The 17,555-nt window shown below is 47.3% G+C and overlaps 1 protein-coding gene across 12 annotated transcripts in view; it reads right to left on the bottom strand.

Annotated features, from left to right (window-relative positions):
* Nucleotides 1–17,555, bottom strand: part of FOXN3 (forkhead box N3) — a 398,912-nt gene that overhangs the window by 105,818 nt on the left and 275,539 nt on the right. For all 12 annotated transcript variants that reach the window (XM_059182534.1, XM_059182536.1, XM_059182537.1 and 9 more), the window contains one exon: nt 10,725–10,789. In XM_059182534.1, coding sequence (XP_059038517.1) covers nt 10,725–10,789 — 65 coding nt within the window. The remainder of the gene's footprint in view (nt 1–10,724; nt 10,790–17,555) is intronic.

Below are 17,555 nucleotides of genomic sequence, written 5' to 3'. Positions count from 1 at the left end.
TTTGTTAAGTCACCATTTCAGGAAAGCTCTCTATGCTCATCTGATGTTCTTTCAGTTGACAGCCAAACCACTAAGTGGGCCTCCTACACTGAAGGCGAGTGGAAGGTCTACTGCCGCTCAGAAATCATCAGTGACATACATTTAGTTTAACTGAGGCTGTTCACGTACAGATTCTTTAGAAGTCAGGACTCTTGGGTGTATACCCCCTAATCCCCCAAATCAAGCTAGGTCAAGTAAAATGGGGAATTTAGAGATCATGTAATCCAACCAAGGGAAGAACAGTGGTAGAGTGGCCGCTCATCTCCGTTTCTTTGCCCTGGTGCCATTTCTTGGCAACAGTGGTTGACTCCTCGTGGTACCCCCTGTTGGATCCAGCACATCCTTCAGAGCCCCCAGATCCAAGGTAAGGAGTCATGCCCATCTCTCAACCAACTGCTGAGGCCAGGGAGCTCCTGTAAGAAGTTGGCACTTCCCCATTTGCAATATGTATTAGAAGCTGGGGTAGGCGAAAGCAGTGGGTCCCACAAAAGCACCCCACTTTAGGCTAACAAGAGCTGCAATGTTTAGAAGTGAAAACTTCATTTGTAATTGTTTTATTTCACGACCATGGCAAAACTCAACAAATGAAGCCTCTTAGAGTCTGAGGAATAGAGTCCACGTGAATGATAAACAGAAGTAATCCTTCTGCATGCCACAGGGCTGCTCATCTTTTGTCACGGTGTCCTTGTGTCCTCACAATCACGCTCACAGTGGGGGGAACGAGCCCACAGCCAAGACACTGCATTAGAGCAGCTCTATGCACAGACATGTAGTTCTAACCTCAACATGTAGTTCTAGACCTCAACGCAATTGGTATCAAATTAGCAGCATGAGATCACCCTAAATATGCCCCATAAAAATTAAAAAAAAAAAAAAAAATCACAGCCCGAAAAGGGCCTGCCCCTGTGTTTTAGGGTGACCATGAAGTGGGGGACAAGTTCAATATGATCCCTCAAATGATTTTGTGAAGTTCTTGATCACTGCATCTCTCTCCTTTCTTTGTCTCCCTCCCACCTCTGAAATGCATCTTTGCAAATAATTCGTATTCTGGCACACACCCTGAGACGAAGAAACAGGAGTACAGATCACAAGCCATTCTAACCCATCCCTTAGGAACCTTCTTTCTCTGTGTCACATTTCTGCAAGATCTTAGTCACTCCAAAGTGTCAGTGAGAACAGCTGGTAAGAGCTCCAGTGCTCCTCCTCCGGCGGGTATCAGGAGTCTCGTGGGCATTTGCCTTGATGTAGCAGGAGCTTCAAAGAGACTGGAAACAGTCTTAAATACTCCTGAAGGTATAACTTCTGTTCAACTGGGGAAGGATTTTTTTTATGTTATTGTTATCTGGAGGGTGGAAGGTACCGAAACTCTTAGGAAATGGCAGAAATGGTTATCATAAGCATAATGACTTCTATTTATTAAACCCGCAATAATCGCCAACTGCTATACGTACACAGTCTTGTAATCCTTACAAAATCCCATGAACTACTGCCATCTCTTTGACTGGCTGGGAAGGGAAGGCTGAGAGACATCTGAGGAATTGCTTGGGGTCATATGGCCGGGGGGACTGCAGAGGTTGGCCTCTGCATCGAAGACTGGCCAGCTCCAAGGTCTCTGCTCTCCCTTCGCAGCACACCGCCTCCCCTGGAGGGAAAGCAGCAATGATGGGAGTTGCACACGGAGCTCCCACAAAATAGCAGGGACGCCACACAGCCATGGGCTAATCCCCACAGTGATACAATCTCCTAGGTAGGACTGGTGGTTTTGCATTTTGCAATAGCCCAGTCATTCATGTAGCTTTTCCAAGGTCAGATGGCAATTAGGCCGCTGGGCAGGGGATGGATCCAGGTACACTTGATTTGAAAACGGAGGTCTTTTATCCGAATACCATCATTTACCAAGGCCAACAGGAGAACTGCGTGGGGCAGAATCTTCTGAGAAAAAAGGGGCAGGGGGACGATGGGGCAGGAGACATTCGTTCTTGCAGACTCACAACATGGGGTGGGAACAAGCCTGAGTGTCCAGGCCACATTCACTGGTGTAGTTACATGTACACGGACACACACACACTCTCTCTCTCTCTCTCTCTCTCCCAACCTATCATGTGCTCAGTGGTAAGCGCTACACCCAGGAGTTCTCAGCCACACCTTCTGGTCGTCCGGGGAACCAAACAAAAACACAAACTTGACCTCTTGCAGTTTACAGGTAGACAGACGCTTGTAAGTGCACTTCTGAAACTGTAATGTCAACAGCTCTATGAGCATATTCCAAAAAATTCTCCATTGTAAGCCTCTGGGCAATTGCATAAAAATATTTCTAGACTTCTATCTGAGCACAGTTAAATAGAACTTCAAGGGAATGACTTTTCCAATTGTATTTTGAGACTGAGTACTTTGGTAAAAAGCAGGCTCTGCAGTACAATGTGATCCAAAATTGTATCATCTTTATATATTTTATAATCTGATACAATTTAATAGATAAGCAAACATTTTTAATGTTCAAAAATTAAACTGCAGGGATATCTTGCTATTGAAGAATTATAATTGGTGTAAAAATAGCTCCACCTATCTATGACTGTAAAATCCAGATACGCTCGAAATACTCGTCCTGCAGAGGAGTGGTTCCTCTCCTTGCATTCACCTTTGAATGACTGATTTGAGGATTTCTCTTTTTCTCTATCCACAGTCTTTGAAGTATCTTAATACTTAGCTGTTTACAATAGCGCTGTGTGGGGAGCAAAAGAGGAATAAAGCACCTGGATTACCTGAATGAAAACAGACAACATAAGGGCTCATTTCCGTCTTTTTGTCTTGTCATTATGAACTGCTTTTGACCATGACAACAGGATTCTCCCCAACTCCAGTCTGCAAGACACTGCAGAACAGGCAAACGTCTCCAGGGGAACACCTCAAAAAAATACTTGGGCCATTCCAAACCGAAGATCAGGTAGTGGAAGGTTTTTAAGGCTTATGATGCTGGATTTGCGACCGTGAGCAGGGCATTTGTCTGGACCTTATTTTTCCCATCTACAAAATGGGAGTAATCATACCTAATGTAGAAGGCTGAGACAGAAATTATGCAAAAACACTGGGGTGCCTCGGTGGCTCAGTCAGTTGAGTATTCTTGGTTTCGGTTCAGGTCATGGGGGTTGTGGGATCGAGACCTGCATGGGGCTCTGCCCTCACCGTGGAGTTGCCTTGAGATTCTCTCTCCCTCTGCCTCTCCCCTGCCTCAAATAATAAGTAATCTTTAAAAAAAAAAAAAAAGATATATATATATATATAGAGAGAGAGAGAGAGAGAGACAGAGAGAGAGAGAGAACATGCATGCACCATACAGAAAAGGTTATTACATGATTCTACCTATAAAAAATGTCCTGTACAGGGAGGTCCATAAAGACAGGAAGTCGACTAGTGGCTGTGTGCTAAAGGCCCTCGTGCCCCTGTGACCACCAACGCCCACAGGTGGCTTTGCCTTGATCCTGTCCTCTCTGGCTTCTCTGTACCAGTGGGTGCCCCCGCCCCTCCCCTCTTTCTGAAACTCTTGGCCCTTCATTTCAGGGATTTCCCCCAGTTTCTAAGCTCTTCTCTGCTGTTACTATTGCTGCTGTCAGCTCCCACCACTTTCTACCATAAATTTACGTTTTGTTCCAACATGAACCCTTTCCCTCTTTTTCATTCTATGCCCCCATGAAAATCCCATCTGCTCCATTACTTGCAGTGGCCATTTCTGGACTGACATCTTCCAACATTCCCCTTCCAGCCTTGACCTCCTTTCTCCTACACTCCAGCCTGTCTCCCCTCCTAGCGATATTACCCAGAAACAGAGGAACAACCCACAGACCCTGCCCAGCAGGGGCCTGACCCAGCGGAAGCTCTCAATGCCATGTCCCCCATCAGACCGGCAACTCCTTCCAACTTCCTTATTTCTGTTCACAAGGTACCATTTTCTCAGGGTGCAACACCAGATTTTCATGAAGATGGTTCCTAGAGACGGTAGAAGAGAGACCAGCTGACGTGCGAGCCAGGAGGAACAATCCAGGCTTCAGGACTGATGTTTCCTCAGATTCCACGACAGGCTGGAAACTCTGGGAAAGTGGGGGTAACTGAAGATGGGGTAAATCTGGATTCTCAAGAGATAGTGACAGTCAAAATGGACCCGAACCTTCTTTTAAAACTGCACGTCCATATAAACATATCTATCTATCTACCTGTATTTTTTATATTTCCTTGTATTTAGCTTTAAGAGGATGTTCCCGGTGACCACATAGACCATGAGGGATTAGAAAGGTGACTGGCATGCCTTTCAGTTCACCTGACTGGGAACAAAAACAGCCCCCTGACTTTATGACTGTGGTTCCGTAAATATCTTTACAGATAACTCAGCGCAGGACAATAAGACAAATGATGCCAAGAGAAAGGGGCCCCTCCTAAAATGCACAGGGCTCCACAAGCCAAAAGAGGACAGAAGGCAATTAAGACTTGGGGGGGAAATGTAGGGAGGTTTCCCTCCCCCCCTTCCCTCCACTTTCTGTTATTACTATATTTTTTTTGAAATGGGTGTGCCCGGGGACAAGAATCCAGAGGTTTATGCATTAGGTAGATGCCCTCGTTTGCAAAATGGACAAAAGAGTCAGCTTGTGGAGCAGATTAGATGAAAGGAGCCAAAGAGCCCAGGGGCTGCAATCAAATGGGCAAGAAATGGGTGGGGGAGGGGCAAGGCAAAGCCAAACAAGTCCTGGGATCTGAGCCGCAGTCCTTCTGGAGAGAAGTGCCCAAGTGCCAGGGCCCGGGGGCCGGGTCAGGGAGGGGGTCCAGGGCCACCATCCTGCTTCCACAAGAGGAGGAAACAACGCAGCGAGAAGGGAAATCACGCAAAGAAGAGGAGACCAGGAGTCCACTCCTTTGAGGTGTTGGCGGAACTTTTCACCCTGACTCTATCTGCCAGGATTGACGATCAGAAACCCCGGGAATGAAACAGTTGAAAGTTAATGATCAAGCATGTGCGAGGTGCCAGGCACTGGACTGGACTTATGCTTGAACGTTCTCGTTCTCCCTGACCCTCCACGGAGATTGCAGGGAGCACATCTGGTAGCCCCACTGTACAGATGATCAAAACTGAGGCCCAACGTCCAACAGCTGGTGCCCAGGGAGGGAGGGATTCAAACCCGGGCCCCCTCGTGTGGCTGTCCATGCACCTGCTGTATATATGCGATTTGAGAGCGAGGGGGATAGCTCCGGGTTGGTGACCTGGGTGACCTCACAATGACACAGTCCTATTTGCAAGGAATCGGAGAAAGGGGATGAACAAATCTTTCCCATCTATGTATATATCCGACAGGATCTGGGGCCTCCCGTCCTCGGCCCTGTCCTGAAAATCACTAACCCCAGCAAAGGGACAAGGGAAATTTTCCCAGGGAAGCTGAAGAGCACAGGGAAATCAATCACAGTCAGAGCAGTCCAGCTCTATTTTCCCATTTTCCCTGAGTTTTGTAAGATGTTCCAATAACTAACTCTTTGTAGGAATTTAGCATCTTCTAAACGTCTTACTGATAGGAATTTCTTGAATCCTCAAATGAGAAAACATTATGATTATTTTTGTTGTTGTTGTTATTACCATCATCGTCCTCACAGAGAGGTTTAAGCCAGTTCCCCAAGAAGCCAAGACAGGGTTCACTGGCTCACTTCCAGGCTCCCCAAACTGGTAACGCACCGCCGCCCGATGATCCACGGGGACCTTCCAGAGCTGTCTTGCTCAAGGACTGGACTCTTCAGCCAGGCCGCCCCCACCCTGTTTCCTCTCCTTGGACCCCCCTGCAGCCGCAGCTGACTGAGGCCCCACGCTTGCCACTGAGCTGAGGCTAAGCCTCAAATCCATTTTGGGAAACAAGTTGCCAGAATGGAGTGGAATTAGTACTCCACAGAACCACTGCCTCCTCTGAGGTCCACTCCTTATTTCATACATGAGAACAGGAAAAACTTGGATGCCCTGTGGCCTGTGCAAGGCCAACACATTTACCCAGTGGCAGCGCCGAGACCACAACTAGGCCCCCCTCGCTCCTCGTGGGGCTTCTCCCACTAACACTTGTTTCTGATACACGGATTACTTGCTCTTGAGCCTTTTAGAGCAGGAAATACAGCTTAGGGGAGGGTACTACACACATCTAAGCAGTAAAAATATACAGCAGAGCCGTGGCCGAGGGTCAGGGCTGTGGCAAGGGGGTGCAGGACACGAACTCCCAGGAAATGGGGCACCTAAAGCCAACCTGGAACTGGGGAAACTGGCATTCCTCGAAGCAAGGCACCCAACGGTCAGGGTCAATTTCATACGTGTCTGATCAATGGCAAGTGTGCACCTGTGCGCTCCGAAGAACCGCCTGCGTCCCACAGCCAAAGAGCCGGTTTCCCTTCTCCCTGCCTGCTTATGGGCCTGCAGCAGCACGATCCTGCTCTGTGCACTGAAAGGGCCTCCAAGGTCTTCTTTCCATTTCATTAGCTCATCCAGTGGGTTGTCAGAAGTGAATGGAAACAAAAATCTGTTATGTGTGTTATGGAAATTTATTTTAAGTCTGCCACTGCTCCCTGCGTAAACAGACTTAATAATTAGTGGCCTGGTCCTGGAGTGAGAGAGAGAAGGGAGGCGGAGGGGGGATCCAGAAGGCTGGCGGGGTGTTCACAAGGGGGCCTGGCTGGTGGTGGCATCTGTGCTGGAGCGTCTCTGCCCCAAAGGCTGGGATGTGCGGTCTGACCTCAGAATGGGCTGTCAGGGGTCGAGGGGAGGGGCCCTGGCATCCCCCCCAACCCTTCAGGTGACTCCAGCCCATCTGGTGGCCAATACATAGAGATGGGTAAGAAAGACGCGCTTGCAGGTGGGGTAGTAGGGGTGGGCCCGGGGAGCACCTGCTCAGAGGAAGGGCTGGAGGTAAGAGACAGGGGGGCCCAAATGGGCAGCTGGCACAGAGCGCCGGAGTCAGAGGTTTCTCTCTGAACGCAACTGCACGGGGAGTGCTGAGGCCAAGAGGCCCGACAAAGGCTGAAAGGGCAGAAGTGGAAGCCAAGATGACTGCAGCCGGTAGGAACTCTGAGTCGAAAGCAGGAAGCAAAAAGCACAGCAAGGCCCCACAGAGTGCTGGGCTGACACCTCCGGGGACCAGATGAAGGGTCAGCCCAGGGGTGAACAATATCTTTAATTGGGAATCATGGGCTCATTAAAATAACCCATCCAAGGGTGATGTTTAAATAAAGTAACCTAATTTGAAGTTTGTGGGTGAATGGAATGTGTGTCTGTATGTGTGTGTGACATTAATAAAATAAAAAATGTATTACAAACACACAGAGACCAAAACAGGGACACAAAGACATGAGGAGGGGACAGCTGGAGACAACTGTCAGCTAGCCACTGCTGCAGGGCCTCAGATAAGCCACACTCGTCTGTTTGGACCCGTCCTGGGCCCCCTTTAAACACAGGGCTTGTCCCTTTCTGGCACATGGCGAGGTTTCCGTTGTACAAGAACCGATGTACTCTCTGGTCTGTGGAACTGCTAACATCCTGAAATTGTCTCCAGCAGCTTAAATGGCATTTAAAATAAATACTGTGAATTGATGAAATGACCAATTATGTTAAGTACCCATGCCTGGTGTAATCTAAACCAAATCTTACCCCATTATCCTCAAAACTGCTAGATGAGTCAGCAGGTCCCTCTCGCCAGTGACTCTGCAAGAACCAAGTACAGAGACCACACTCAAGTAGGACCGAGCGCTTCCTTCCCGTTAGTTCTTGCAACTGGTTTTATGCTGGAAAAAATATAAATAACTCCTATGTTTCTGCTCAACAGCTAATAAACCAAACAATTCTTAGCCAATGCACATGGGTTCCCACTACATTACCATATATGCTTATTGTTCCATGGATTTTAGGGTCTAACTTCCGCCATATCCTCTCTGGACAGAACAGTGCTCCAAAGCATATCCTGCTGAGAACAGGGGCTGTCGCCATCCCAGAGTGCCCACGAAGCATTCCTTCTTCACACCCACCATACAAGTCCCCTTCGCTGTGTGCCCTATTGCCTACAGACTCTTGTTTCCCCTTCTCGCAATGCCTTTTGCTCTCTTTCCACAAATCCACAAGCTATTTTTCAAGGGCTCGTTCAAGGTCAACGCTCCCCCTACACTCCCTCCCTCCTGACCATCATCAGCCTCCCTCCTCCAAAAGGTGCGACACACCTGCTGCTTCAGCCATGCCTGACTTCTTTTAGTCTCAACTCCCAGGGACACTCCACACAGTGGGCTTCTCCCCGATCACCCCCGTGTAGCCTGTTCTGCATGGGAGGGGACCCACAGTCAGCCAAGCTTTGCCGGCCAGTCCCCGGGCCTCTATGTCACCTTCTACCACGTTCTAGGAGGCAGGTTCTTCAGGGTATCCTGCTTGCCTTCAGTCCCAGTCCCTGAGGCCAGGACCTACTCATAGAGTTCTTTCCTAGTTGAATTACCTAGAACAAATGCCCTCCTGTTTGCCACAGAGGGGAAAGAAGAAGTGCGTGCATATTTTTAAAATTGTAAAGTATAAAGATGAGAAAGTATAAATCAGGCACGTTTTCTTCCACTTGAGTCTAATCTCAATTGTCTGTTGGCATGACTGGGCAGCTCCCATCTTTATACACCCATGTTTTTACTGTAAAACTTTGGCTCATGGGTGTTTAGGGACTTCTTGATGAACCAGTACCACCCACTAAAGGGGCACAAAAATATTGGTTAGGGAGAACAGGCAGAGTCTGGAAAATCTCAGCACCATAAAAGTGTCTTGAGAACTCTATATACAGATATAGCAAATATATAGCAAAGAACTATTGAAGGAAAAAATGAACAAATCCTTGCCCACCCTCTCAAACTCCAACCAAGAGTCTTCTCATTTTCACATACACCAAAAAAATTAAAATTAAAAAAAAAAAAAAATAGGAGAGCTGTACTTAAGTGGATGTGGATTGAATAAGCATCTGAAATTGGTAATAATGAGATTCTCAACGCTCAGAATAATTAGAATTTTAAACCCTATCAGGGAAAGAAAAAAAGGTCCACACCCATGAGATAGATTCTCAGAGTGAAATCACTGCACTTCAGAACCTTACTGATGTTTTCTTCATGCTTTCACCTGGCAGAAACAACCAGAAACTAATCCTAAGAGCAAATCTTACTTAATGTGAAACTTAATGAATAAAAATCCTGTAAGAAAATGTACTCACTAAATAAAATCCCTCTTCTGAAAATAATCCAAACACAAATGATATTCATATCATTGTTATAGACGTACATGAAAAATAAATTTGCACATAACTTTGAAATTCACTTGAAAACACTCCCAAAGGCTCATCGTAATTGGTTTCCGTTTATACCATCTGAAGGGAGAACAGATTTTTTTAAATTATGTATTAATCTTTGAGAGTGGAGGGAGTTCCCCATTTTCCTTAAATATTTAGGCTATCTATAACGGTCATTAAAATGAGGATTAGTTAGATCCACCTGCCTAAATTTCACCTGTACCAAGCAAACAGGCAAGGAAATTCTTCAGCTGCTGATTTCATAGGCTATTAAAAGGACAATGTGTGATCACATGGCCTATAAAACAACAACTGAAATGTGATGCCATCTCTTTGAGTTACTCAGGAAAACCGAAGATAAATGCCCCTTTTCTCAGCCACATTTATATTCCATTCCTTCACACACCTGGCTGGCCCTCGGCATGAACTTTTCAGGAAAAGAGGCTTACCTGCTTTAAACCAACCCAAAGGCAGGCACCACTCCACGTTCGAAGCCCGGTGCAGTTCTAACCCTCTCAGTATCATGAGACCCAACTGCTTTTTCGCCACTCTGACACCCAGCCCATCGACCGAGGCTAATGGGGACAGGAAACTGGAAACCTCAGGAGCCCACCGATTCCAGCTTCTCTGCACGACAGACCTCCAAAGCAGTGAAAATCCAGAAGTATCTAGAACGCATCTTACGGCTACTTTTAACCATTTATTCTTCTTTCACTTTATTCAGTCATTTCAAAGGAAACTTAAGAGCCAAAGCAGAGATGAAAGGCATTTGGAATTCCTTGAGCACACTGGAGAGGACTGACAGCAAAGCAGCCAAGGGTAGGCCAGACAGCAGGAAGAATGTCCCCCTGCCAAGGACGCTGGTGGAGACAGGAGAGGGGTGACTGAAGTCTGAGCCTGGGAGTAAGCCACAGCCAACTGTCCAGGCGCACAGACCAACAAGGAGTAAGGGGACCTACCTACCCCATGCACCAAAATGCCGGCACAACCCCAAAATACCTCATTCGCCCGAGCACTGGGAATACACAACTGGGGGGCGGGGGTTGTTTTCACCAGCTGCCCAGCTCAGTTCATGCTACTCTCAAATCCTAACTGCCATGTCATTCCAGTTTCACCAAAGCAAGCCGGACGTCTGAAACAGGACCCGTGGGGGCAGACCAAAGAACCGGTACCAGTTTCGGGCTAACAGTTCAGAGCAACCAGGAGACGTGAGTAGGAGGAAATAAAGAGAACTGGACAAAGCGTCCCAGCCCACAGCAGTCACACTTCTCCAGACAGTGCCCGCTGCTAAAGAGGGCAGAGCTCCCCCCCCTGCCAGCAGCCCAAGGGCACAGGGCCCGGGGGGCGGGGAAGGGGGCGCACCTAGAGACCTACCTTGCAGAAGGGCTCCATTTCTCTTGAAGAAGGTGCTGCCCGGCCAGATGGGTGGACCTGATGTGCTGGAAGAGAAGAGAAACCGGGATCAGCGTGGGCTCGCGCACACTCGCTCCCCCAGCAGAGCTCGCAGAAGGCCTCAGCACACTTTCCCAACGACACGTTATCTATCCCCACTCCCCCCCCCCCCGCCCCCGCAAAAACACATCTTTAAAAACCACCAGGTTTGTTTTCAGTTGAATGCGCTTTGTATTTCCCAGCGTGGAACCTGTCTGTGTGGGTGTTCTGCCCACTGTCCTGTGCCTTCTGCCTCCTGGGCGCTGAAATCATTTGCAGGTAAATGAAAGAGCACGTTCACATGGTTCAACATCACAATGTAGCACTTAAGAACAGCTGCTAATCGACTCCTATTTTACAAACTTATGTGGCAGAGAACTTCTCTCCGTGGCTTCCGGGACCAAGTATGTTTTCCGTCACCTCCTAGTGACACCGGCCTATGATGAACGCAAGCCCACTTTTCTCGGCCGTTCTCCTCGCCAGATCCTTCATATACAGAAACAGCTTGGATGGACTCCCTCCCTGCCTCTCTGTCTCGTTTGGTATCTTGTTTTCCATTTCTTTGCTTATTAAAATGTTGCCTCCAAACCCTATAGAACATTTCCCAGATGTGGCTGCTGCCCATGGTCCAGTAGTAGGAGACAGAGGCAAGGACACAAGGAAAGATCCACACACACAGACACTTTGCTTCAGTTACAGATGAGCATTTCAAACTGCCTTGAGATGCCCAGTGAAGAACTTTATAACCAAGTCAGTCTCAGGAAAATATCCTGGGAGTGAGAAGTCGGTTCTTCTAAACCAAGGATTGGTTTAATTCATGTTAGACAGCACTTAGTCAAATAGGTTACTACAACCAACCCACGAGGCAGTACAAGCTACCTTTGTTAAGACAGTCTGTGGCAGGGGGCGCCTGGGTGGCTCGGTGGGTTAAGCCGCTGCCTTCGGCTCAGGTCATGATCTCAGGGTCCTGGGATCGAGTCTCGCATTGGGCTCTCTGCTCAACAGGGAGCCTGCTTCCTCCTCTCTCTCTGCCTGCCTCTCTGCCTGCTTGTCATCTCTCTCTCTCTCTGTCAAATAAATAAATAAATAAAATCTTTAAAAAAAAAAAAATTAAAAAAAAAAAAAAAAAGAAGACGACAGTCTGTGGCAGGATGCCTGGGTGGCTCAGTCGGTTGAGCCACTGCCTTTAGCTCGGATCATGATCCCAGGATCCTGGAATCAAGTCCTGCCATCGAGCTTCTTGCTCGGCAGGAAGCCCGCTTCTCTCTCTGCCACTCTGCTTGTACGCTCGTTCTCTCTCTCTCTCTGACAAATAAATAAAATCTCCAAATGCCCAGGTATCAATAAAGTTAAAAAAAAAAAAAAAAAGACAGTCCGTGGCAAGAGACACAGTAGAAAAATAAAAAGCTGGTCTGACAGAGTTGTAAATCCAGTGGGCATGCCCACCCCGTACAGGAAATCAGAAGGGCTACGTAATGAACACTTTCCCGGTCAACCAGGGTCTCTGGTTGGACAGGACAGCAACCCATACTGTTAACAAGGAGAAACACCAGCGACACATTCTGCTGACCCAAATTTCGTTACTAGAGAGGTACAAACAACAGAGCAGGTAAGGGGACACGTTCAGTGATGGGTGAGGGGCGGAGAGGGAGCGGGAAAAGAGCTCCAGTGCATAGAAATACCGTTCCCCAACAATGCCGAATGTGCTAGAAAGCACTATGAACTTTGATGTAAATGAACCTTTTTGTTTTATTTTGTTTGGGGCTGACTATACTCAGGCTAATTGAGAAGAATGCATCAGAGCTACAGCTTTTCCTGCTGTCCTCCGGGCTCAGGCAGGTGTGGCTTCTGAGCTGCTAGGCTGCAGAGGGACACCAGATCTGGCTGGGGTCTCAGGGCCGCAGGGCGACAGCAAGCTGATTTCTCTTCTATCTGATTCCTGTCCTATTCCATGGAGGCTTTTAAGGCTCAAAGTTGCAGGAAAAATAATGTGCATCAAAATGCTCAAGATTATCTTTTAGCAACTCCAGCCAACTCCCTGGGATTTTTACCATCTTATTTTTATAAGAAAGCAGGAAACAGCAAGCTGGCTGTTGCCAATCCCGAGTCACCTGATTTCTAAAGATATTTAAAAACTGAGGACTTCATTATAGAGGAGTTGGTGCTTTGAGAGAATTCAATAATTGAGTATTACTGCAGGAGCCTGAATATCCAGCTTACTTCCATCCAAATCTCCTCTTTATCCTGACCTTGATTTGGCTGAACACTGAGGAGACGCCAGGCATGGAGTAAATGTGGGGAACTGAGGTCAAGTAAATCCAGTGGTTTAAGATAAGGAAAATTCTCTGCATGATAGAAATCTACTTGGCGATTTCTACAACATCCTTTTAATGTACCTAAGTCACTGATCACTATTCTAGTCGTTCTGCCACGCTGCCCACATAATGGATACTCCAGTCGTGGAGAGAGATTCGGACGGGCCCACCCGCCAGCTCTCACCCGTCCCCCACTGTCAATGATGAATTCACCTCGGGTCTCTTTCTAGCTCAGTAAAGCTGGTTCCCATCATGCTAATTACAAAGCTTTGGAGCTCCCTGGCCAGACAGTCTACATGCCTCTTTTGGACGGTCCCTCAACACAGCTAACGGTCAGGGGACTCAAGGATTCATTAAGTACCTATTGAGAACTGTCTGTGGGGTGGAGAAGGACACAGGGGAAAAATTAAAAACCATATTTTACGGCCTCTAGGAACTTACCTAGCTCCGACCTCCTGGGACCGTGTCTTAAGTGACATATATGACTATGAAAAGACCAATGGATAAGGCCCCAGTGGCTGCAAGCTGGGGAGGCAGCAAATGGATTTTTTTTCCCCTCTCCATCTGCTGATGCTCACAGATCACTGGCCTTTAAGGCTCAAAGCTGGTTTTTAAAAATTTAATGAAATCACCTGAAAGTGTTTATTAACCCTAGGAATTCAGAGAAGCAGCTAACTGAGGTCTTCATAGGAATTGCTTAAGGGCCCTGGAAACCACTAGTTTGCGAGGCAAATCAAGAGGAGGGGAGTATGGATGTGACACATGCAAGGGAGAGAGAGGCCAAGGGCTCTCTACACTCAGTCACTTGAGCACTGGTGACTTGTAGACGGCCACTGCCATGAGAAGTGGCCACTAGCGCCCCCTTACACCTACTGGAGTGGGTTTTAATCACCTTACAATGGTGCTCACAGGGTAGGATGCTAGGATAGCAAATTACCATTCACAAAGTAGAGCTGTCAGTGTTTTTCTTTTTCTTTTTTTTTTTTTTTTAGATTTTTATTTATTTATTTGATAGAGATCACAAGTAGGCAGAGAGGCAGGCAGAGAGAGAGGGGGAAGCAGGCTCCCTGCCGAGCAGTGAGCCCAATGTGGGGCTCGATCCCAGGACCCTGAGATCATGACCTGAGCTGAAGGCAGAGGCTTAAACCACTGAGCCACCCAGGCGCCCCTGTCAGTGTTTTTCCAACGGGATCCCCCATGTTGTGGGTAGGCAGAGCAGAAAGAGGCACTGAGGAGCCGGAGGCCCTGAAAGGTGCCAGGACGTGCCCAGGCATTACAACTGGTCAGTGAAGAGCCCAAGACCAGACTGGGTCTTCGGGCGCCAGCCACTGTCTAGCCACACACATGGCATTCTGGCACTAAACTCGGATCTATCCTCCATGGAAGAAGGCTGTGGATGGTATGTCACTAAGAATCTCAAAGCCAATGGCTAAAATCACAACACAGGAAACAACAGATGTTGGCAAGGATGTGGAGAAAGGGGAACCCTCTTGCACTGCTGGTGGGAATGCAAGCTGGTGCAGGCACTCTGGAAAAGAGTATCGGTTCCTCAAAAAGTTAAAAAGAACTATGGTCCAGCAACTGCACTACTAGGTATCTACCCAAAAGATACAAAAATACTGACTCGAAGGGACACATGCACTCCGATACGTACAGCAGCATGATCAACAACAGCTAAATTACGGAAACGGCGCAAATGTCCATAAACCGGCGAACAGAGGAAGATGTGGGGTGTGTGTGCATGTGTGTGTGTATAGATAATAGATAGATAAACACAAAGGAATATTTCTCAGCCGTAAAAAAGAAGGAAATCTTGTCATTTGCGACGACGTGGATGGAACAACTGCATTACGCTAAGAGAAATCAGTCAGTCGGAGAAAGACAAACATCAAATGAATTCACTCCTATATGGAATTTAAGAAACAAAACAGATGAATGTAAGGGGGGAAAAGGCAGTGAGAGGCAAACTGTAAAACAGACTCTTAACTATAGAGAGCACACCAAAGGTTGTGGGAGGGGAGGTGGGCAGGGGGAGGGGCTCGATGGGGGATGGGCATTAAGGAGGGCTCTTGTTGGGACGAGCTCGGGGTGTTATACATAGGTGAGACTCACTAAACCAATATTATGCTATATGTTAACTAACTAGAATTTAAATAAAAACTTGAAATAAACAAACGCAAAGAACCCCAAGGCAAAATCCCAGCCTACAAAAAAGCAATGAGGCTCACCATTGGTGTAATACAGACAGGTGGGCTCATCGTTAGCAGAAACACAATGCGGGTGTCACAAATGTCTCATTTCAGTAACGCTCTAACAGAAGGCCATGACCTTCACCCTCTATGCCAAACCCACCTGCAACAAAGGCAGCCGACCAAAGGTTAAGAGGGCTCTGCCTGCCAGAAAAGCAGTTTGTGAACAGGCATTTGAGCACACTGACCCAGGCTGATTGTTAAGACCAGAGCTAAGCCTGCAAAAATCCCAAGAGAGGAATGATGCCATTTTAACAGCATCCCCAGCATCTGCTGGGTCTCAGTCCTCAGCCACTTCTTGGGCTGTACCCTCAAAGCTGCATGACTTCCAACTCCCGACGGGACACCATGCGCCAAAAGATTGTACAGCCCTAAGGTGGCTCTTGGCACAACGATGCATTCGATCAAGGGACGCTCTTCCGCTCATGAACTTTCATCATTGTGAGAACCAGGCAGACTATAACCAAGGCCCTGGGGGGTTCTGCCAAGACCCATACACTGGCCTGGACTTTCTGTGAATCTAATGAAAAGCAAATTAAGAAAAGAACTTTTTCCTAAGAACTCAGCTACTAAACGTGAACGGGTGCATCTAAAGAAAGAATACAGAGTACTCCAACACAAGTCAACCTTCACGACACTATATTAAGTGAAATGAGCCAGACACAAAGGGACAAATATGGGACTAGACTCGAGTGGCCAAATTCATAAAGACAGAAAGAAGAATGGAGGTTGCCAGGGGCTGAGGGGCGGGGAGTGGAGAGAGCTGTTTAATGGGTACTGCCGTTTGGTAAGATGAAGAGAATTCTAGACTGCTTACACAACAGTGTGAATGCACTCAGTGAACTCTACTGGATTGTGCATCTAAGAAAACCAGTTAAGAGAGTAATATTTAGGGGTGCCTGGGTGGCTCAGTTGGTTGAGCGTCTTGATTTTGGCTTGGGTCCTGATTTCAGGGCCATGGGATTGAGCCCTGTGTTGGGCTCTGCACTCAGCATGGAGTCTGCTTGAGATTCTCTCTTTTTCCCCCTTCCCTTCTCCCCTCCCATAAACAAAATCTTTTAAAGAAGGATGGGAATATTTAATGTTGTATCTATTTAACCACAATTTAATTTTTTTAAATGTACAATGAGGGAGACAGAGAGACAGGAGAGAGTGAATGAGTGAAGGAACGTGTATAACAACGAGTTTGAAGTCTAAATAAAGAGTTTTGAGCAGTGAAGAACCAACCTACGTACTATATGTGAAGGGACAGTTAGCATCTCTGTTAGAATGGTCCACGACACACTACAAAGCAGAAAGCCCAAACCAACTGAGAAAAAGGAAAGGGGTATCATGAGACCAGTCTATCCTAATCTAGTATTTACAGGTCTTGCCCAATACGTCGTAGGCAATGGAATAGCCTCATGTCATATTCTTAGCCCTTGAAACGAGAGTGTGAGGGCAATCACTTGGAACATGTGACATCTACCACCAGACTGTGTTTACCTAGAAATAAAATACTCAAAGCACTTGTAAGAGCAGGGAAATTCCTGAAAAAAATACCTGAAATTTTATTGTTTTAACTCTGTGTATTCATCACCAGGAAGTAATAGAAAAACAAATGTGACCCAGATCATACAATAACAGAGACCTCTTGGGTGAAGGGTGCCAGTCACTGAAGTTTGGAAAGAAGAAATCAGAGCAGGCTGGACAAAGAGACCAAGTCAGAAGGTATCATGTCTCACAAAATACCGCTCACAATTTGAGAAGCACGACTAGAGAGCTCAGCTGAGCGTTCAGCTTCTTGGAGACATTCCTGGTACTTTTATAACCTTCCAAACAAACAAAACAAAACAAAAAACAGAACATGACGACATAACAAAGGGATCTCAGCGGCCACTTGGTCCCTACTGAGATGTGGTGGGGGGCGGCACAAGATCTGGACATGGGAGTTTGTGCGACACAAAACAGCCTGGACGTCTTTTAACTTGGCCAAGTCTCAACTCCATGCCGTCAAGTGGGGGCAATGACACGAGACAACAAAAGAAGGGCGCTTGGGGAACTGCAAGAATCCGGGTGGTGCTCCTGAGGACAGGGACACTGCATTTCGGGGAACTGAAGAGACGTGCTTGGTGCCAACACTTCCCCTAACAGCCTGCGCACTCTCCCAGTTTGGCTGCTGTTCCTGTAATGGACAAGGAGGCCGTGTTTTCCTCTTCCTCTTTTCTTTC

This window comes from Mustela lutreola, chromosome 7 (genome assembly GCF_030435805.1).
Source record: "Mustela lutreola isolate mMusLut2 chromosome 7, mMusLut2.pri, whole genome shotgun sequence".
NCBI lineage: Eukaryota > Metazoa > Chordata > Mammalia > Carnivora > Mustelidae > Mustela > Mustela lutreola.
Note: the sequence above shows the minus strand (reverse complement) of the source record. Positions and strands in the feature narration are given on the sequence as shown.